General features: G+C 35.7%; 3 protein-coding genes across 10 annotated transcripts in view; 1 reads left to right on the top strand and 2 right to left on the bottom strand.

Moving 5' to 3' along the window:
- The first annotated feature begins 2,128 nt into the window (after positions 1-2,128).
- The window catches only part of LOC107227042 (protein argonaute-2), a 47,109-nt gene continuing 25,072 nt past the window's right edge, over positions 2,129-24,165 (top strand). The window contains exons 1-3 of one of the 8 annotated variants that reach the window (XM_046740216.1): positions 2,129-2,593; positions 7,570-7,685; positions 16,880-16,996. In XM_046740216.1, the coding sequence (XP_046596172.1) occupies positions 16,885-16,996 (112 nt within the window). In that variant the 5' untranslated portion in view covers positions 2,129-2,593; positions 7,570-7,685; positions 16,880-16,884. Of the gene's footprint in view, positions 2,600-7,569; positions 7,686-16,879; positions 16,997-20,571; positions 20,919-24,165 lie in introns of those variants that run through there. The other 7 variants (XM_046740217.1, XM_046740220.1, XM_015668068.2 and 4 more) reach the window with 7 other exon arrangements.
- On the bottom strand, positions 14,667-15,935 carry LOC107227044. Its single transcript, XM_046740238.1, has one exon. It carries the CDS (start codon positions 15,933-15,935, stop codon positions 15,741-15,743), a length of 195 nt encoding a protein of 64 aa, XP_046596194.1. The 3' UTR covers positions 14,667-15,740.
- On the bottom strand, positions 15,913-18,789 carry LOC107227043 (39S ribosomal protein L53, mitochondrial). Its single transcript, XM_015668071.2, has 3 exons — positions 18,536-18,789; positions 16,597-16,709; positions 15,913-16,465 (listed from the first exon to the last, which is right to left on the bottom strand). The coding sequence occupies exons 1-3, from the start codon at positions 18,679-18,681 to the stop codon at positions 16,320-16,322; spliced, it is 405 nt and encodes a 134-aa protein (XP_015523557.2). The 5' UTR covers positions 18,682-18,789; the 3' UTR covers positions 15,913-16,319.

Below are 24,165 nucleotides of genomic sequence, written 5' to 3'. Positions count from 1 at the left end.
TTTAGTAAAAATTTGTGTCTTATTACTTCAACTCATTTATTTCCCGTTATATCTATACAACATACGTGTGTTATGTTTATACGACATAATCGTCACAATCACTCGTGGTCGGTATTTGTTTTTTCATTTCCAGCAGCTATATGAAGATCTTATATCTCATTTCAAATGGCTATCAGCCACACACCTTTCTTTCAACAACTTCTTCAACTCCTTCAACTTTATTCTTTTGGACATGTAACAGTATACTCAAAGTTCTTGAAATTAAATAAATGTGCAAAAGTGCAAGGTGTAATTATACATGGTCCAACTTCACTTGATGTGGAATGTCACATAATTATAACTATGAGATCTTTTGAAAATGGTAGTACGTACAACCGACAGGATAAAAATTGATGTTACGGATAATGTCGAATACCTGTAGAAACAGGATGTAATGATCGGAAAGCCAGCAAATCATTTTCTTTGAAAATCAGTTATTTAATAACAAGCGTGGACTTTTCGACTATGTCATTTATATTCGTAACATTTCAAAATTATTCCCGTGATGAAAGGATTTTTTTGCTAACTTTTTGGCTCTTTGAGAAAATTTGAATTGATAATAATAAAATTTCAAATTTCACCATTTCAAAAATTGAGATAAATAATTTACTCTGACAAGTACGTCAATATTGTGCAGAAAGTGAAATAATTTATTTAATCTATTTTGCTGTAAAAAGTTGTATTGCTTAAAAACAATGTTAATACCTTATCAAAATTTCAAATAAATTCACAAAAATTATAGTTTTCATTTCAAGTATTTTGCAACGAATCTAATTATATATTTCATTATTCATTCATCTATTTCTTTAGGCACTTGGATAATTTCCATTGATTGAAATCCAGGTACGTAACTGTTTGAAATTTTCAATTTTAACATGTCTTCCACTTATTATCCGCAAAGTGAAAAATGTTTCAGAATATTTGTTCAGATAGTTGTTGGTTATGAAGTTTTACCGGCGTAGTCAGCTACTGGGTTGATAATACATTGAACTGCTAATACCACCAGATCCGACAAATCGTTACGAAAAATAACCCAGAACTAGCCGTGTTTATACATCTGCAGTCAACACCGCTTAAGCTCAGTGTCATACGCTGCGTAACGTTAGCAATGTGTTAAATTTTACATTCGATATTAAAACTATGTCATTCGCCCTTTTTTCATTTCATTTCATTTGTAACTTAAAATCATAGCGCCGACTAGAATCACCTGAGAGTACAGCGAGATGTTGAAATAAATTAGAAAGACCGGCCGTAACCGGCGGGAAAATTTGTAACCAATGGGAGGACAGATTTTGCGGCGCACTAGCGCTTGATAGGATATCACAGTAATCGATATAGAACGTTGATGTTGCTAGCAAGAAGAAAGTAGCGTATTTCAATGTTCCCTCTCGCGGGTTGACACGTTTATTGCCGTTTCAATACTTCCCCGATAACGTAAATTTCACGCGAATTACACCGCGATCGGAAGAGGTTATAATGATGAAATTTGCAGATCAAACGATTTCAGTAACACAGAAAATGAAGAAAAACTAAACGGCCTATATATAAGACTGCAAAACAGCGACGGTATGTTACTAGCCTCGGTGCAATTGCAAGGGGAGAAGAGCGAAACGGTGTCAGGTGAAGTTTGCCTGGTTAATTTACAACCGATTCTGATTGGCCGACAGATTATATGCATCGTTCAGGAACGAGTGAAAATCGGGTAGACTCGTGATTTGTTAATTATGCAACGAAGCCGTGAACGGTTAACGAGCCAAATTACCGTTTCGAAATCGAACAAAAAAACGCGGCAACTAATTTTTCATTCTGTTTTTTCTCTGCGCGGGGAAAAATAGGTTAGAAAACGATCCCAATGATCGTTTGGTAAATCAAACGATTCGAAGGCGCGAAAAAGACAACCGTAGGTTCAAAATTCGAATAAATTGGAGCGGGAGTCAAAAGCGATGAAAAAGGTGAAACTAGAGGGGCAGAATAGCGGTGCGGAAACGGTTACATTTTCAAATGAAAATGTAAAAGGAGAGTAACGGTTAATAGCGCGTTATTGCCCATTGCCCCTGTTTATTTTGCCGTCCCTGAGGTTTGCGATGGCCGCGCGCGACTTGGTCATGCGCATCTCGGATCAGAATCGAACAAGTAGTGGGGATTAAGCCTGACCGCCTGAAAGAATGCATTGCGAATGTCGCGAAAGCTCTTACAAACTTGTTAACCGGGAACGTATCTACTTGCTGGCGGTTGTACAATATATAATATAATACGCTGTTGTGGCTGTACCTCCCCGAAAATAGGGTGAGAGGGGGGGGAAAAAAATACGGCAACAAACCATCAGGATCAACAACAACAACAAAAACCACGAGAAACCGCGAGACGTTTACATCGAGATCGTATGTTTTTCCTGCTAATCAAAAACCGTAAAAGTATAAATCGTATGTAACATTTTAATTATCACTAAAACAGTGATGAACAAGTACTCAAGAAAATAAACTACGTGTCATTGTTTATCGAGTGCGGCGGGATCGACGGCACTGGATCGTAATATCATTGTTATGACAGCAACGTGAGTGTTAGTAAAAATGGCAACCTTGACACTTGGGTTAGTCGGCGGCGGTTGTCGCTTTTTGGCGGCTGGTGGGGTATCCCTGTGTTTAGACTCGTTTCACCCCAAATCCTACCCCCCGTTCGTTTTCTTTTCTCCTCATTCTTATACCCTGACAATAGAAAAAAACACCTGACGTGTCATCGGATTAAATACAAATTAAACTGAAAAACCAAGATTAAGAAAAAAAAAAGACGGCCATGAATCAAAAAATTGACTAGAGCTTATAAGCAGAAAAAAATCATCAGGATTATTTATATAATACAGCAAATAGTTATGACACGGTAAAACATCACTTCATCCAATATATATATATATATATATATATATTTATACTTATACTTATATGTGTATATATATTTAAATCCTATATACATATATATATATAGATATATATACAAGAGACTCAGTAGAGCCCGCGCCAAGTATTTTTCGTACGTTCTCGTTTTACCTCCCACTACTGAAGAATATTCGTTATGAAATAATAATTACCTTCAGTGTTCATCATCACCGATATAATCACGATTATCCCAATGGATGGTAGCGTCTCTATTTCAGATTTTTTTCCTTTTCTTAATCTTTATTTCTCTTTCTCTCTCTCTCTCTCTCACTCTCGCTCGCTATTTCTTGCTCGTTCTCAACCCTTCCTCCACCCCTAACCTAACCTAACTTCCCGCCCTCCCCCTCCTCCTGCAACAAATCAAGGGCAACTTCACCTTGGACAAAATCAAGCATTTTGGCATTGACCTTGAATTGTTCCTCCGTTAACGATAAATTTCCTTATACGTGTAATGCAGACGATATGCGATGGCGATGATCGCAATGATGACAGCAATGATGATAATAACAATGATAATTTCAACGATATGTGCGTAGATTCATATCATGGTTATTATACATACCTATGTGAAAATCGCGACAAGGAATTATGCGTGTAATTGTAGAGCCCAATGAAACTGAGTCGGCTCGTTTCGTGTCGAATCACAGTGATGATGTTGCTGATTAATAAAATCGTGGATCAAATGTAGCCCGTTCCACTTTTGAACAGTTCGGATTTGATAACAAATGAACGAAAATTACCTATCACACGGCGTATTCTTCTCGTTCATGTCATCCGACATATTTGAGATTTCGAATCAATCAGTGGGTTTTGGATGAGTGATAGACACGCGTTAAAAAGTGTTGAATGTGCTTGATTTTGCATAAAAATGTATTATCTTCGTGCGATTTGAAATTGTGCAATTTAAGAGACAAAGTTTTTTTCTGCCCTATCGAAAAACTGTAAAATTTGTGACTTAATTAGCGAAATTGATATTGCATATCAACTGTCATTACTTCCTAGTGATTTCAACTATGCAAACTTTGAAACTGACCCGCGGTTCGTTCCGAATGAGTGAAAAAACGACATAAAAAGGCAGTATTATGGATGGCGTATCCTTGTAAAAATGTAGGAAAAATTAATACAGACTGTCTTTTTCGGGGATGTGAACGGTTTTTGTTGTATTCGAAATGTATCCGGAATGTTATTGTACAATTACACAAATGTAAGTCCAAAAAAATACAAATATAATCGTATTTAACGATTGGTCATTTTTACCAGGGATAGAAAGTAATCATCGTTTTTCTGTTTTGAAGTCTGGCAAATTTCGAATCGATCAATACATTTCGAATAAACATAAAATTGAGTCAATTTGATTAATTACTAATTCAAGACAAATCCTCTTCCTGCCATGATCCCGAATACATGATTTTAAAAGTTGACTGCTTACTTCGAACAAGCGAGGAGACGAATGTAAAAAGCAAAATAGTCTCGATTTCGCAGTGGAAGAAATTCTTTCCCTCGAATCTAACGTCAATAAAATTAAAAATCGAGCGATCCGTTTCGAACAAGTGAAAAAACCAATACACAAAGATCGAGTATAAGGCTGACGTATTTTTCACACCAAACGACTTCTTTTTATTCAATGAATCCGAGATCTTAAAAATTTCCAAATCCAATTTTCAAGTAGTTATGATGTATTATAATCAACAATTCAGAAAGCAAGAAAATTCATAGATTTGTGTAATGTGGATCCCAATAATCGCATTGAATTTCAATAATTGCATCAAAAGTACGTGATCATTTCAATGCCTAAAATTCTTTTCGCATATTGCAGACACGGTGTGTAGATTACGTACATAAAATGTAAACATACAACATACAACAGGCGTTTCAATGCAGGTCATTATGTATTCGTACTTTTTACCGCAGCTGTTGCAACTACATCGGTTGTACATTAGAATAACATTATTATTGTTATTTTGCCTTTCATTATTACTCATCAGAAAACTAAAGAGTAAAGTGAAGTCAATTTTGGATGTCGAAAGAAATTCTATTTTCGTAATACATGCCTCTGAACGAGTAAGCAGTCAAAAATTAGGTGCTTGGATTACACAATGGAATGAATACAAAGAAAAGACAGTACATACATATATACGGTTAAGGGGTGCCCTGGTCGATTTCGACGGTGGAGTATATATCGCCAAATATCGAAGCCCACACATCTCAAACGCGAAAACGCTTATTTCTGTGTGAAATGATGATGAGTTCGCATGTTTTTGTTTAGAATTGCGTATAGAATGGGGCTGTTAAGCCGTTTTTTGCAATACCCTGTCGAAAATGTACATCTGATAAATATTAAGATGTTACGACCGAAATCAACATGTAATTTAGTATTCATTGTAAATTTTATCCACGTTGATTTCAATCATTTTATTCGTTCTTCCTTTGTTCAATCCCAGACGACATAAAAAATGAAGTTTGGTGCCGAAGGCGTCTTATATGCAGTATCGAGTTAAGCCATAAAACTTTTTCGAGATCTCAGTGTCATAATTCGGCAAGTATAACTCTACTTCCGTGTTTTATGATCTACGCTTTCTCTGTAATCATCGACATTTCATAATACTATAGCATCGGCATCAAGATCAGTATCAGCGTAATCGTCCTCACACGGTATATCTGGTTCATTATATAAATAAACGACAATAAGCAAATGCAAAAATAGCACCTTTAATCATTTTTACAAGCATACGTATGTACAACACAGAACATAAATAGATATTACAAGAAACAAGTAGGTATACTTCACATTCAATCCTGCTATCTTTGTGCGCCGACATGCACATGCAAAATTCAAATGCGTACATATACGCGTACAGTAATGTTCATTAGTGCCTTGGGCTTCCGGCTAAATTGTTTTCGGTCTGAAACAAAATGCGAGTTCTATTCTATACGAATTACGCATGTGACAATGGCTCCCAATTTCTCACGTCGGCTGCATCGCCAGTCATTATCACACAAGTCGTATAGAGTCGAGCTCGCATTTTGTTTCGTACCAAAAACAAGTTAGCCGGAATCCCAAGGCACTAACGAACATTACTGTACGTACATGCATGCTTAGGTTAGGTTAAGATTACACGCCGATGCGCGCCTTCCCCACTCTTCTTTGCCGAGAGTTTCGTTTAAACCGGGCCGCAGGCACAAAATCCGCAGGGAAAAATCAACCGAGTATACACCGCGGTTAATACTTGTTTCCAACATCCAGATGCCGAAGGCACTATTTTATTTTACGTACCGAAATGTTCACCCACACACGCAGCGTATGAACACGGAGAAAGTAGTCCCCGCGCGTATGTATATCTTCCCATATAACATACCTCCTCTATCTTCCAGCAAGAGGTTTTGTCGTGCTTGCGGAACGAAGCAGGAGAGAAGGCACGAATCGCCGCAATCCAACGACTTATTGCATGTAGATTATGCATACATGTACAATGTGCATGATATAATATCTATACCATTTCACACACAATCTTGACAAGCATTTCCAATTGGCTTCTGCATTAACGCGAGTCGATGGAATGCAACGGCTCTATCCGCTCATTTTGTGCCTGTACACGTATTGTATATTTGTGTAAATACATTTATTTATAAACATCAGAGGGTTTTGGGATCCTGGATTTTTTTTTCTTGTGCTTTTTCTTCCTCTCTGTTCTACCGTTTTACCGATTCGAAGAATCGAAAATCACTTTTCATGTCTTTTAAGCGATCATTAATTCGACATCTTTCATTTGCTAAGTTCGATATTTTAATATGTACGTGATCGAAAGTCGTCCTGTCCATAACAACGAATCCCATCACCCTTCGATACCAAGTGAAAAGAAATACGCCGTCGTTAAAAAATTGGCATTACGAGGTCTTTTGGCTTGCTGCATGTGATGTCCTTTAGACGACTAACGTAAGTTGTCTTCATTAAACGCCTTTACACCGTCTTTTGGATACCAAGGTGATATTTTTGTTCTGTCATGTGATACTTTTATAACGACTTAGAGTCGTTTTGTTGGGTTCCAACGTACAACCGTCTTTTAAAACGTCACGAAGAACCTTCGAACCCCGGGAATTTACTTTCTGTTCGTATCAGTGATAATTCAATAATGAATTATTTGTCACCGAGATCTACATACCATCACAGCGACAAATCATACAATCCGCATTGCATATCTGAGAAAAACGTTGTATTATACGCTATGTGAGGATGTCGTTTTATCATTATATTCGCGGGATTCGTTATACCCAAGGACCAAAATGAAAATTATAAATACACTGCAATCTTCTATTTGTAGTCACAGCATTTATACGTAATACACTGTATAAATATATAATTATCACCGGGCAACAGTTGTATTACAATGTATACATGTATAATTCATTTATACAATATGCCCTGCACATTGCGAATGAAAGTTGGAAGTGATAACGGGGGATCAGCAACAATGCTGCAATAACTCGTTCTACCTCTCATTCCATCCATTCGAACCCCCCGCCGACCGACTCGTAGTTAATTGTCCGAACTCTTTTCTCGTACTCGTGAATCAGCAATTACATAATAATTATTTGGCAGGAGTCCCATCGTCCTGTGATACGATACGATAGTACCATCGCTATACGACCACCGTTACTATACTGCAGCTATTACGTTTGAAATACCATATACAGTTGAAAACGTATAGGAAAGGGGTGAGTAACTGTTTATCTCTCGCTCATTATTATTATGTGTACTCAATGTTTGTACATTATACATTTATTTCTGTACTGCGATAGCGATGTATGTACGTAATTGTACGTGCAGATAAATTTTTTCACATGTGGGCAGATCTATGCAGCAGTTAACATGCATACAGCAAGTATGAGGCGTTCTCCACCAACTCGGCCATTTTTTTTATCCTCTCCGGTCTGTTTCATAATTGATTATATAGTATAATAGTACTACTTAAAGGTACTCCTTGTAAATTTTTTCAGATTTTTTAAATTACTCGTTTCGGAAATGTTTTTTTTTTTTTTAAACTCGTATATCACGGAAAATTGAAGTATATGTTATATTTTTGATGGCTATTTTCAAAAAGGCAATTTTCAGCTAAAAAAATTACATAATTTTCTTTTCTTCTAATGCGACGCCTTTGATTTCGCCATAAATTTGACAGGGTATTTGGCAGTGTATTGGCAACGTATAAAACAATTGGCATCGTGGAGCTCGACATTTTTGCCGAGTAGAAAAAATATTTGACCCGAGAAAGGTGAATTAAGGTACATGTGAGTTACAATTTTCCATGAACTATTTAACGCGATATATGTTACATTTTTGATTTCATGCCAATGTAACATATGTCGCATTAACACTAGAACTACCAGATCAGTAAAAATGACTGGTTTTACAATTTCATTTTCAAAATTCCTACTTCATGTTATATGTTTTTTCCGCAATGATGTGATGACTAATATAATGAATTTTATTTTTGCTGTCCTAAACTGGTTTTACAATTTCATTTAAAGATTTCTATTTCATGTTACATTTTACCTCGGTAGTTTTAGTGCTAAATAGTTCATGGAAAAGAAGAAGTCAAATGTACCTTAAGGGGGAAACCGGTTTATAAGGTCGAAATTTTGCTGTTTTTCATGATTTTTTTTAACCAGGAAGGAATAATCACAAATTGCTTAAACTTGGAGGATATTTTATTTATGTTTTCAAGTACACTTTAAAATTTTTTCAAACGATTTCCGCCGGAAATAGTGAAGTTACCGCGTGCAGTCCATGGGCAATTGCCATCCGAGCATTTGGCTAGCGTACATCCCTGACGTCGCAATTTTTATCTGTAATCATCAGGATTTTTTTTTCATTAAAAACATATTTTCTAAGAATATGAACCTAATTTTGATCAAACAAATTGAAAATTGCGTGTTTTTGAGGTGTTTGAACACAATGTCATGTTTTTATACTATATTTTTTCATCTTTCTTGCATAAAAACATATATTTTTAATAACAATATAATCCCCGAATTTGATTCATGTTACGTGGAATTGAATAAAGAATATCTACACCAAATTTCAGAACGATTGATCAATAACTTTTTGAGCTAGAATGTACGCTAGTCGAAAAAAAGTCGTTTCGAGAAAAACGCGTTTGAAATAAAATGTAGCGAAAACGAGAAATTCAAGGCAGTAATTAATTATAAAAAATGCTCATCGGTTAATCAGCTATTCCAGCACCATATAGCAATCCCTCTTCTTGCTCATAAGCGTCATTCTATTATTCAATAGCACAGCGGTATTGAGGCAGGTAGTTGGAAAAGAAGGGCCTGGGCGACCGCTCCGTTATATTTACCCTGCGCTTCTTCACAGAACCGAAGGGCGGTCACTTAAGTGCTCATTGCATTCGAACTAATGGGAATTTTGCTTTGAAATTTTGACCACATATTCTTGAATAGTTATACTAACGATTCATGCAATAAAAAAACAGACGATTTTTCGATCGGTCTAAACTGGTTTCCCCCCTTAATTTACCTTTCTCGGTAAAATATTTATTCTACTCGAGAAGAATAGCGAGTTCCACGATCCCAGTTATTCTACGTTTCCAATACACTGCCAAATACCCTGTAAAATTTATAGCGAAATCAAAGGTTTCGCATTGAACGAAAAAAAATATTTCCGTTGTTTTCGTTAAAATAGCCTTTTTGATACCATCAAAAGTATGATATATATTGCATGAAATAGTTCATGGAAAAACATAGCTTTTTTATATTAACATTTTTTTGTCACACTTCAACTTTCCATGATATATCCATGAAAAAATTCACAGAGCTACCTTTAAGTAGTACTACCAGATATAACCAATTATGAAACAGATCCGAGAGTATAGAAAAAAAAAGTGGTTGAGTTGGTGTAGAAATGCTCGCGGTATATTTTATTTGTGGGGTCAATACTATTTGTTATCATTATCATTGTTTGATTTATTTCTCCCTAAGAAAACTATTATTACAGTTTATAGAATGATTGAAAAAGTATGCGTAACAAACAACGTTTGTAATTTCATGTAAACAGTTGAATTCGAATATCGTGACAAATATCACAGTCGATTTAACGTCTCTCTATCTGTTCGCAATCAATCGAATGTATGTACAATATCTTGCGCAGATAAGTAGATTGTACAGATGTTGGACTACGATATCAAATGTGTCATCTAGATAAGCTGATCACATACATAATGCAAATGTTTGTAGAAAATTGAGGCATACTTCACAGTTCTCTTATATAGGCAGTTCTGAAAATAAACATTCATATCAATTTTAACGTAGTATTTGACCCGAAAAGGATAATTAGTGTTATACATGCCTTGAACTCCGATAAACAATCATATTTACCGTTAGATGAATTTTCCGTTATTTGACTATTCTGGGAAAATTACCCTTGTACCGTATATATATAGTTATATACCGACAATCTCTTGGAAAATTCAAAGTCAACTGCGCATGCGCGAACTTTAACGGCTGTTTGTGAATGCTGGCCATCCCGAATTTTCCGCTGTCAAACTGTTTTTGGCAGCGATGTAGTTGACACGAATTTTCGGGGTTACAATCTCAAATAATTGAGTTAGTGACTCGGAAAGGTTTGGGAAGCATTTCTTATTGGGCCGGAAAGTTGATTCAGGATTTAAGGTGAAATCCGTTTATTCAAAATTCTCGATTTAGACTTTTAGAAACAATGACGTGTAACCTTTAATAGCGAAATATCGGCATCCTCTAGTCGTGTGCCGAACCTCGCTAGTGTAAGAAGTGAAATTAGAAAGTTTGTTGAAGTGGGAGGGGTAAATAATTATTGGAGTACATAATATGAAGTTAAATGAAATGATGTTCATTTTGCGTGATGTTTAAATCTTAACGGTATATTTTATATAAATATTACTATGACAGTGCAGCAATGCCATATACTGAAGAAAATGATTTCATCGCTGATACCGGTATGTAATACATATAAAGTGTGATTAATATTCTCTAACCAATGCAATGACGTATTTATTAGTCTTCGTTTCAAAATACATATGCTATTTCTCGTAAAGTAATATGTTCAATGTTTGCGTCTCACTCTGAGGATGATTCAGTCACCGATAGCGTGTAAAATGAGATGCCTGCAGTAACTAGTAAACACTAATTATACGTGCTCAAGACTTCGATACGGAAAACGCTACCGAAGAGTTCAAGGTAAATCTGGTATCTTAGTGTTACTATAATTCACTAAAGTTCCTTGACATCACTTACGTAGGTTATTTTTGCACACCATGCAAAATTGTAGCATGATAGTCACGCGAGTGTCGATGGATTTTATGAAACGGTTCAACGCTACGCTCACTGCTTGAAAGATAGTATAGACGTATCGTGTAGATCAGACCAACAGATTATGATCGTTTTCATGGAAAAGAAAAAGAATAGTTCCGATAAAGACATTCGAAGAAAACTCGCATTTGCACTGTAACAAAGATTTGATATCAAATTTAAAATCATGAAATCCTCAATTGTTAGTTGGATGATAACACCATGAGAAGTCAATCTTTTTCACTGTCAGTCAATTACCTTGTTAATGATCAGCAACTGCAGTATCAAAATTATTGCAACCGTGATAAGTTGTTCCATTAACATTTTAGAACACGATGGATGAGGGTTTGGATAATGATAATTGAAAGGGTGCGTAATTTCCCGTTACATTATATATTATGTACATTACGTGGATATCAACATATACTTTATTTCGTAAACAAGATATGTTATCGATCGTACTGAACGATTGAGAGGTAATTTTTTTAACGTACGAATGATAGATATCGCGGTGCAGACGTGACGTAAATCTCTTCAATTACCTGAACAATACTGCGAAAACGTAAATCACCGCACAAGTACGTTAATATATATGTATATTAGGGTGGCCTTTAGTATGGGTCAAAAAAAAAAAATTGATCGCGCCGCCCTCCAAAACGTTTCCAAATGATAAAAAAAAATCTACGCGAAGTCCCAGCTATGCCCGTTAAGAGGAAGACGTGGCTGTAAGCATGAACTTAAATTTAATTATCAATTTTTTTTCATCATTGGAGAAATTTTGATCTTTTAAATCTAGTTTATGAGTCCATTTTTTACTTAACTTTCCGAAGCTATTGTTTATTGGTATTCAATATACAGGTGAAATAATAGGGTCCTCCATACTAGATTTGATGAGAGTTCCCCCCCCCCCCCCTCCCTCTTTCTATAAGCGGAGCTTCTCATTGATATCAAAATTGCTCAAGTATTAATTGTTATACTCATATTTATATGGTATACGATTCTGGAGCCGAATAAGACCTTTCAATATTCAACACAAGGTAAATTAGGAACTTTTTTTACAACTGTACTTAACCTAGGATTCAATCTCAATTACTGAATTCTCCATTTTTTTCGTTCTTGTACCCGCATCGAAAGTGGAATGATAGTTGAAATATTCTTGCCGCCAGTCAGATTGGCCTAAAATATTGCTTGGTACTTGGTGAACACTTCGAATTATGATACAGCCGGATTAGGATTCGAAACGTATGAATGGCAGTTACGTTGACGTGTTTCAATCACCATTTTGATCGGTGCAACTGTAACGTAGGTTAAATACGATAAGATATTTTCTTACCTACTTTAGTCGCAAGATATTGCGCAAAGCACTATCAATTTTAACATCGTGCTAAGGTACGGACAAATTATACAACGTACGGTTTCCGGTCTATTATTACACCTTGAAGGATAATGGAAAATTACTGAAAACGATGTATTTTTATCAACAGTGGTGTGTGCACAGATTCACAGATCACTTCATAACTTGAGCAACGCGACATTTCCGAGATTTACATCATCTTCTTCATCATCATCAGTGTCTCTGTATCAGCATATCATGGAAGATTCATCCTCATCTTTACACACTGCTCATCCACATCTCCGAGGTTCTCTTCACAGGGTTCGCACGTTTTTTGGAACCCGAAATTCCCTGACTTTTCCAGGTGTTCCAGCCTGAAAATAGGATTTTTTTCAGTAACCTTCCAAGAAATATTCCGCTGATTAATGACAATTTTTTTTGCATATTAATACTAATACCTTCAATATTACCTAGTAATTAATTTACTGTCCGACTACTAATTTACGAACAACAGCCAGCGATTTTCAGTAAGATAAAAAAACGAAAGGAGGTTTAATAGCAAGTAATGTACGTATAAGAACGAGTTTATTTCCTCAAGAAACTTAAAATTCCATTCTTATTTTCGAAATTCCCTGACTTTTCCCTGCTGTAAGAAACTCCCCGAGTTTTCCCGGTTTTCCGGGTTTTCCCTGTGCGTACGAACCCTGCTTCATCTTCATCATCAACAGCGTATCTGCATAATTGTGAGACTATCATCTTCATGTTCATCCGCATCGACGCGGAACAATTTAGTAAACATATGTGTATTTACGATATAAATACCTAAATAATAATCTACATATAAAGCAAAAAATGAGAACGTGAATTGTAGACGAGATTTTATTTAATAATATATGCGCGCAGTACATCGACGCGATAAAAGTTATTTAACCGGAATTCACCGAGCACGGAAATCTGCCGTGGTTCACCACACAGATTATACGGCATATTCTGACGTACGATAACGGACTGCGGAATTTTTAATTTATTTATTGTTTTCTTCTTTTCATAAATAAAACTTCTATCATCACCTCTTTGGAACTTCTGTTATAATATGTGCAGTGCTCACGATAAAATGTAGCTGAGTTGCTGTTTAGTGTTTTATTTCAAGTTTTAGAGTTTATAGTACACTGCATTCGTAATGTGAAAAATAGCACTTACCAAAAGATAACGACAGTCGTGATATTTTTTACCGTCACGAAAATGCGGTTAGTTTTATCAGTCGCTGTTTGTTCCAAACGAAAATTGAGCTACTTCAAATCATTTCTCTGCGAAGACTTACCAGTTATACCAGTCTTATATACGTCACACAGTGATCATGGTTCTGTCCACTGCAAATATTACCGTGAGTGAAATGCGCAATTTTAGCAATTTCGGTCTGTTTCAAGGCTAGCAAAATTCCTTCACTGCAGACATTTTATAGTGTTGAAAATTCCTTACCGGCGATTTTGATTTAAAAAAATATGTCGTCTAAAAATGTTCTACGCAACAATTTTGATGGTAGGAAAATAGTATGAAAAACCTGACTGCAATATTTTTGTATAACATTTGTTCGATGTTGAAAAAATCATCATTTGCAACTTTTTTTTTACAGCTTTTAAATGTTTGTCAGCGTTTTGTGCTATGGATTGTCGGAAATATTTTTCTGAATTCATGCACGAGCGACAAAATGCTTAACATTTTCTTTGAGACGTGAGAAATTCCCCGATCAAGTTCCCTGATTTCCAAATTTTTCTAATCAATACCATGGATAAAACGATAAAATACATCTTGGCAAAGCTTGGGCGAATTCGATTCGAAAACACTTCTACTTTCTAAATTTCTGGAACCTGGATAATGTGGTATTTTTTTTAAATTTCTAAAATCAGTGAACATGGTTATAAAAAATTCTAAATTCAAATACAGCACTCGATATATTATGGAGAGGATAAGGGGAAGATATGACGATTATATATTTACCGAAATAAATGAACCTGTTCGAATCCATTGATAGTAGTTAACATTTATTCAATAAAAACAACAGAGTCCACACAATATAAGGGTATTTTATGTCGATTAATTTTTCACAATGATGAAGAGGTAATCGGGACGAGAAAATTGAAAAATTGATATATTGTTGTTACTGCAGAGAAATGCGTTTGTCATTAAATCACTTACTCATTTAAAACGACGAAAAGGGATGAAATTTGTCGGTTAGCGAGTAGAAATTCTTGTGTTTGAAGGTGAAAAATTTCTGCCGCATTGTAAAGGCGAAATTGAATATATGATCTGTCAATTCACGCCGGTACCTTAGTACGGACCAATAAATCATGTAGTGTGTTATTTTAGTTTTTAAATTTAGGACTAGAATAATGTTTGAGAATCACGGTGTAACTCAAATATAAACAGAGTTACCAATCACAAGAGGTATAAATAATATAAATATATGCATATCGAAATGACACTCTTTTCACTAAAGTTAATCAAAGTGACTTCGATTGTTTTATTTTTTATGAGACTGCAAAGCCCTACTTTTTCGAAAATAAGTACAAGTTTTCAATACCTTTTATTTTATTCGAAATCATTTCTCATAGATAAACAATTACGTGGCAAAACTTTTTCATAGCATCAATTTGTGGAATTCAGTGTTATTTCATTTCATCGTAAAGCAAAAAATAAAATCGAAAAATATCGAAAAACAACTGATTGTGAGTCAGAATGACAATAATGAACAATAGTAATTAAATTGTCGGAAAACTTGTAGAGGATGCAACATTTTTTGAGACATGAAGAAATTAGAACTTAATCATTTCGTAAACTGGAGGAAGACGATTAAAATTTTTGTAATTTCCCACAAACATCGCCATGGATGTTTTTATAGGATGGAATATTAGGTGGATAAAAATTGATTGAAAGTTCTGGAAAATCTGTGAAATTTCGGGAATTGAAGTATAATTTTTTCAATTACCAGCCTGACGACACGAATAAAAATTTTGGTGTATAGTATTATTTTCATCAATCAAGTCACTTCTTAAGCATTAAAAATTAGTGAAAAGCCAGTTACGATGAAGGCAAACTTATTCGACCGGTTTCAGAGTAATGAATCTGGACAAAATAAAGGCGAGTACCAAGGTACCGGTAACAAAACATGCGACAAATATGTACCAAGTTTCCTCGTCAAAAACATCTGTAAATGCAGGCACCTGATTGTACAACGTGTCGATAAGTTTCATGTTGTAGTCTTTGTTGTTACTCCCTGAACGTCCGGCCATTTTGACCAGCGTTTGTTTCACTTTGGGTGGTACAAAAATTGAAAATTGAAAATTCGAGAACACTCGAAACGATTCAAACTGTAATTTACACCACTCCTGGATTTGACAGCGTAAATTTGCAAAACTTGAAGAAACAAGTAGATGAAGAAGAAGAAAAATATCGGATCGTGTGGAAAACGAAATAGGGATTTTTTTTTACTTACAAATGAATATTTTCTGTTCTGTTTTTAGTTTGTTTGTTTTTTCTTGTCCACACGTTTACTTTGTAATATTATAATATTTTCTAATTTTCTATTTACGTATAATAATTACGTTCTATGTATGAACAAGAAGAGAAAGAATCGGATCAGATACAGACGGCAATTATTATAATGATAGGTCTATCTATCGCCGCTTCTTTTCTGATTTAGTTTTCAATTCAACAACCGGTTCTTCGACTGGCGCCTGACTGCTTATGTATTTGTTGAACAGCTGCAGAAGCTCCAAAACCGTCAGATTCGAAGTTTTGAAAATGATGTTCTCTCCGCTGTCTGTAACCAAGAATGAAAAATTGATAATCATCGAAGGTGATAGTTTGAGGATCGGGCAAATTTCAGAATCATAATTTCATCTTCTCTATCTTTTCTGGAAAAAAAATTAATAAACAAGACACGCTACTCACTCAGATTGAAGGTGACAGACGGTTCAGAGCGATCGCATAGTACTTGAGCTTTCACACGACAGTTTGGATTAGTGTTTGCGATTTTTGGCCCAGTCAGGTAATACATTAACGATCTATATGAAACAAAAAAGAGGTATAAACTTTACAATTTGCATTTCATCTCCGATAAACATTTCGAAGAAAAGATTGAAGGATGTATAGAAAAGCGATTTGTATGTATGCGTGATTGTTGTATGTAAATAAAAATAATATAAAATGCTCATTTTCTCAAATTTTGTTACAGACAAAATGACACAAATGGAACAGCAGCTACCGATACAGGTGCCGGACTTAAGCACCCTACGGATTACAACCGCAGTCTCGATGCTAGGAAAGGCTTACGGATGTGGTCAATGCAGCGGTGAGTTGAAAAATTATTTACTTTTCTCTTTTACTCTTCAAAGAAAATCTAATTTTTTTTCTGCAAATCTGAAACTCTGATCACCTTTCACGGGGCTAAGAATATTTTGATGCAAAAAATTGTCGTATCTGATGCTAAACAATTTTCATCATGATCATCATCACAAAGTTTTTATTTTCTTTTGACCAATTCTAATCCTTGGAATTGGTTTTTTATTCAAGTAATGTACTTACCAAAAATTTAGTAACGATTGAGTTATCAGAAATGCTAGATGTGTTTTGCTAATGAAAAAATATCAAGCGGTAATTAAGCTTTCTAAAATAATTTATTTCTTTGTTAATTCACATGTTTCTTTATAATACAGAGGTGTAGATAAACATTTAATCGATATTTAAATACAGAACATAAAGGTGCATATGTAATAAAGTATAAACAAGAGTAAAGTATTTATATATATGATTTGAACAGAAACTAAAAGTACATAAAGAAAAATAAAGAAAATTGACAAAACGATATAAGTTAACATGGATTAAAATAATGTGGAAGACTCGAAGAGAAGTATAACAATATTTCTGTAGAACTGAGGAACCATTTGTTCGTTTTTATTGTATTTTTGAATCGAAAAAAATTTTCTGTTCGATTTCTAGTGTTTATCACAATTGATGCAGCAACGAAAAATTTCCAAACACCTCGATCGAAACTCTGCCCAGAACTACAGTTTCTAAACCCCATCATGCTCAGCACAAATTATACTCTCATAATTGAGTAATCTCTAAAAAGAAACATGTTCATTCAGTATCAAAATTGATAGCTACTGATTATATGTTCTACAACTTTACTTGTAATACTTCAATTCCTATGTGAACACCGAAATATTGAAACGATACGGACGTTCGATTTTCAAGTATGAACACAGTGACGTCACTGCAATATTTTGTTCCAAAACAAAGGACTCGAAATTTGAAAATAGTTTACAACCAAGTCCGGATTTAATTGTCTGCACTAGAAATTGATGGGGCGGTGTAAGAAACGGGATGAAAAAAATAAATAAGATTCGTTTTCAGTGAGTGAAAATAGGTGTTAGATACGTGCGGTGAAAATTAGTCGGAAATCGTAATACCTGAAGGTATATTTCGTGAAATTTCGATTTCCGTGGTTAATTTTCAGAAATTGAAACTAGTCGAGTTACACCAATCAACTCCGGACGTCTACGTACTACCGTTCATCGGATTAGAGAAAATACTAAAACACTTCGATCACTGCCTATATTGCAATACCGGTGTTAAAATAACGCCGCCTTCCCCCTCTTTTCTTTTTTTTTATACGCAGCGCATCTATGTCGGGTTTAGAATTGTTTCGTATAACGTAAATCGGTATACCGTCGTCTGCTACAGTGATGATGTCAATGCGCATGCGTTTCAAGATGGCGGCGCAATTAAACGTCACGTACTGACGTCACGTCGCTGGTCACGTGCCAAGCACATTACACATGCGCGTCAGGCTATGCCATCCAGATCTTAAATATCGTCGGCAACTAACCTCGTCGGTCCGGTTTTGTTGCCGAAAGGGTCAAACGAGATGGAGATCTTCTTTACAGGCTTCAAATTTACCCCCCTCAACTGTTTGCTCAACGCACTGTAGACACCGGCCGATCGCTTCACCGTACCGCTCAGCGGGATCGACATGTTGCTTGATTATGAGTCGTCCTTATATTCGTTAACCAAACGAAAAACAACAGTCTCGAACCCCTACTCGCAGACGACTTTCCGACTCGTACCTTATCGTACTATATACGACTACTTCAATCTTTCGAGTATCGACTGCAAAGCGACCATGTTCGTGGCACCGTCTATAAGAATTCGCGGTAAATTTTAATTCGTTACGGTCAGGAATGTAGGAAAAACAGTTCTGCAAACATATTCGAACAAAATGTCTTTTACTTTTTACATTTATTACATTTAGTATGTACGAAATGTATAAAATGGCCTACATGTATATTTTTCACACTGTTTGATACTCCTGACAATTCGCCAGGTTTTAGAACTTTATTCAAGAAATCTTGTTTCATTTTCAAACTTTCAAATTCATCCGTTCGTACGTGCAATGTGTCATAGATTGAACTCAACCACGTGTTGCATGGCAAAAATTATAATTTTCCAATGAATCCCTCAATCCTAGTCCAAATTGTAAGATTTTCTTGACAATTTTAAAGCCACTTTTTTCGAAAGAAAAATTACGGTTAAAATCCTGTTTTCGTTCTTGGTTTAGAAGTTCAAGTAGAATAAATGATTTGACATATTGCTTAAAATTTGCTTTACAGCTGTAATTCAGATTACTGACATTACCAACAATTCTTATTCCCTTGGTAACCGTAGCCTAGATCGTGATCGGTCCAGTCCTAAGGAACAACAGAATCCTCGAGTACTCGACGCAAATAGAAAAATATAAAGTCCTGCGTCGAATAATTCTTGTAGTAACGAATTTCAAACTTTGTCGAACAATAAACCGTACTTTTTCACTGGCAATCAAACAAAAAAAACAGACGATCTTCTCTTGACTCGGGTAAAAAGCTTAATGGACCACTCAAATTTGGCGCAGCGGGAACGGCGAGAAGTTGCCCACCCCTACCGTAGCTTCTTGTCAACGGCGAATTTTTCACAGCTCTAACCAACAGCTGCTGCCATCTAGTATTACGTTCTTATCAATTGTATTACGTTGGTAACACTGGAATTCTCTTTGCAACCACTGAAATATATATAACTGGAATGCGCATCGGTATCCTAGCTGAAGTAAAAGCCTTCGGCGCACCGAGAGTGAAGCAAGAAAGGTGACCTCTCTCGCTCGCTCCATGTACAGCCATCAAAAAAGTAACACGACTCGATCGCCTTGTCGTTCAGCGAATACCACGGCGGATAACATTTTTGATTCGACAGTGCAACCATGCGCAGTAGCTAATAGAAAAAAACAGGTGGTCACTAGACCTTTGAGCTATCTCTCTCTACGCTACCCTCACCACTTTGGTGCGCTTTACTTTTACATCAATTTTTTGACACAAATCGACACCAAGTGATTTAATTGGTCAGATCCAACGAAATAGGCCAATGAAATCACTTTGTGTCGTGTTGAGTCAGAAAATTGACGTAAAAGGAAAGCGCCCTATGTTCAGTTATTCCAACAGTATTTTCCACGCAACCACCATAATCAGAGCTGCCAATGTCAAGTGCGAAAAATAACCACTTTCCATGATAAGCCGAACCCAATTTGTGTTCATATACACAGTTACCGATAGTTTACTTTTTCTTATTAAAATCATTACTGTAGCATTCAAGCTCTATGTTCATTGTTTGTTTCCTTATTGTTCTTTCAGTTCAAATTCTGTTTTACCATTACTTTACGTACAAAAATTGAAAAAAAAAGAAAAAAAAACGCTTATTTAATACATCTTGACAGAAACTGTACATAATAATCGTTGAAATGACTGACCAAAAGTTCGTTTAGTTATTCATTGACTGAGAAGTTAACATACTGTTGAAATGTGAATTACAATAATCAATTTTGCATTAGTTGAAATAACTTTTCATGTATATACCTTGGTGCATATTAAGCGGCAAGAGGTTGCAGCAATATTCGTATTTTATATCTGTCAGGTTTACAGCCTGGTGGCACTAGACAATTGATATAATAGTGACCAATAAGGTGCTGGCTGGTGTCAGCCATTGCTAAAGTAAGGTAGGGACTATCTGGCTCGCCTGGCCTCCGAGCAGTGTGGTGTTGGGCTGGGGGAAGTAGTGTCGTGTGGCCAAGTGGGTTTTGTGTTGTGAAAAACCAAAAAACAACTTTTTTTTATACTTAATTTATTAGTGATAATCGTCATTTCGCGTACCCGAATATCATCGTCCAAAAATGTATCCTGTAGGCCAGCGTGAGTATATTTACATTTAACGTTAGTGAAAAGAGAGCAAGACGAAAACGGAAGACTATGAAAGGGAGCAAAAAAGAAACAGAGAAACTGAAAATGAGAAACAATAGAATCAACAGAGAGTAAAACTAAGGCAGAACAGAAACAATAACAAAAAGAAACAACGCTATTCGATTGTTACACACGCTTACAGGGCACGCAGCGTTAGAGGCAGGCACGCACGCATGCACGCACGCTCGTCCGTCCGTTCGTCGTTCGTACGCACGTACTCGCCCCCCCCTCCCCCTGCCCACGTCTTCCAACTAACGAAAATAGGTCACAGCTTATTAAAAACTGAATAGGCGCGTACGTACAATATCAAGGATAATTAAAATAGGGAGAGAGAGAGAGAGATAGCGGAAAAAATCGCCAGGATTAATATCACTGAGTATCCAAACTTCCTAGAGAGCGAACGGCGTCCGTGAAACTGGACGACGACTCATCAAGTGATTGGAGAATATGTACGGTTCTTCGTAACTAGTCGATTCACCTCGAGCCTCTTTGTTCACAGCTCCTGGCGTTTCCTCGGCTCGACGTAGCTGAGAATGATTTACGGCTTCATTTCATTTCGACGGTTTTCAGACACTCGGCATCGATAATTCCCTGTCGCATATTACACGTCGTTTCGCGTGACCTCGAATGAACCCGAGGTTCTAACTCTTCTATGTTTCGACACGCGGGCGAATACCTCTCCATAGGCTACCTAGCTGCTTGTTTCTTCGTTCGATCGTCGCTTGTTTAACGTTTGCCTAGCTGCGTCACGGTCAAACCAAGGGAAACACTTATAGAACAGTTATGCTTAATCTGCAAATCTTTTCGGTCAGCGTGGAACGGTTCCGCTTTATTTTCCAAGCGACTGGACGAAAATTTAAGGGGTGCTCTGGTCGATTTTGACGTGACATATATATCTCCAGATATAAAAGACGACGTATCATACATTTCTATTTGATGCAGAAATAAAAGGAATGGTATAAATTCTATGAATATACTTGTGCAATTTCATAAAAACTGCGATGAAACTGATGTTTTGAAAATTCAACTGCTGTGAAGTTATATTCTGAAACTCCAGGATAGAGCTTTTTCGTTTTGATTCGTTACGTTAACCTTGCTAACTTCAAACTTGTACGTTTTAACCCTGTACTACAATACTTTTCAGTAATAAAAGACCTGATAACCATGTTGATTATCCGTGCAGTTATTATTACTACCTTATAAAAGCTGCTGAGTTACATAAATATTATATGTGATAGACACAAGTTAATAACAAATACAGACACACACACATACACAAATCTTGAACACAAATGGCGGGGCTCAATTGTTTCGTTTTCCTTCCTTTCATCTCCTTCCACGCCTAATGAAATACAATAAATCAATAATTTCCTCTATGGAAATTCTAGCAATTTTATTGTCCAGCTGCTTTGGTGTATCAATGAAGTTCAAGCAGTATAAATTTGAATGAATCAATTGTGTGGTTACCGCATTGACTGACGGACTATCAAAAACAGCGAAACCAATTCATTATATCTATGAGTCCACCTCGATCCAATAATAGCTGTGGGAAAGGGCATGCAAATAACTCAGAAACATGAAATCCGATAACCTCACGATCAAAAGCATTGTACATAATCAATATTATCAGAGATGATTTCGGAGAACTTGTATTCAAATGCTTTTGACAAAAAGACAAATGGTGTTGCTCACCAATGCATACCTCATTGTCATGTAATTGGAATTCTGTTCATATTGTACGTTTACTTACTGATCGATACGAAATAACTAAAGGGCTATTTTGGTTTAATCATTCTCAGATTTTCTATTCCTTCGAATATGGTGGTATAGAATAATAATTGCTAGGTTGTAACCAAATGTCATTCTGTTCGCGGTTGCAACATCTGTTGCTATTTTAATAACATGTAGTCAAGCTGTTTAAAAAAAATTTGAGCTGTTCGACAATCGCATCGAATCTTTTCGAGATTTATTTAACTAACAATTGGCGTGAAATAATCAATTGGTTCTAATAACACAAATTTAGTTTGAAGCAGAAAGATTATCGGAAAATCACATTTCAGCAATGGACATTTGATTTAGTTATTTGAAAACAAGATCAAATCATTTTTTTTAGTTCTTTGAACTCTCTATCTCATTCTTCTCAAAGTTCGACTCTAAGCTTTAAGCGTTATGACTAATTCTTCTTTTTGGTTCAACAATCAATGAGAATAAGAAAATTGAATACAGTTTTATTGTATCACCAAAGTAGATTCCCAAGAAATAGCAACACAGACTCCAATATCAATTTTTACAAAATTTAGTCCTAGAATTTCACTCTGTGTTAATTTATAGCTATTCATGTATTTACATACTTTAAATTCTAATTAATTATGATTCTAATAACTAATTTATCTCGTACACACAATATTAGTATCGACATATTTTTATCAGAGACTATAGGTTGTTGCTCATTTATGTCTTACACGTACGCAGAGTTGAGAAGTTCACAGAGTTTCCAGTGTGCAACTAATCACTCTATTTTTCCACTATTTTTCACACCTATTATTATTTGCCTCTATTTACATGTCTTTGATAAGAAGAAAGTACAAACTTTGCTCTCTGCGTCAACGTGCCCCTCTAAATGCCAGGATGCCTTTGTACGTGGCTGGTTCCATTTAAAATAACCCAGAATAGGTCAAGACGAAAAATTGAGAAGACTTGTAAAAAACATGTACGATTCTTTGGCAAATTCGAGGAGACCCATATTCTATCATTGTTCTCTAAAAAAATTTGCGAGAGTAAGATAACAGAATGAAGAAATATTAACACTATGAAAGGAATACAAAAGACTCACGTCTGGCAAAAGGAAGTAGAAATGAACCGCATTTTCACTGCAACAAGGAAGAACGATTTGAATGAATTGTCAATGTGCGCGATGATTCAAACAGAAGTATGTCTAAACTCTTGAATAATTGTGTATGGGGTATTCATGTTTATTGTTATAATATTCAATTATTTTAATGACGATATAGTCTTCCAATGTATTTTTCATACTTTCCATAATTACTTAGTTGCTTTTATACATGTATTGCGCAGAAAGAAGCAATGTAGCGACATAGAGAAAATAATTTGCATATTGTAGAAAATATAAGCTACCCGAACACATCGAAAATTCGTAATATTGAAAAATTCATATCTCTTTTCAAAGAATTTGCTCGCT

This window comes from Neodiprion lecontei, chromosome 5 (genome assembly GCF_021901455.1).
Source record: "Neodiprion lecontei isolate iyNeoLeco1 chromosome 5, iyNeoLeco1.1, whole genome shotgun sequence".
In the NCBI taxonomy this organism is placed as follows: Eukaryota; Metazoa; Arthropoda; class Insecta; order Hymenoptera; family Diprionidae; genus Neodiprion; species Neodiprion lecontei.
This window is presented reverse-complemented; position numbering and strand designations above follow the sequence as displayed.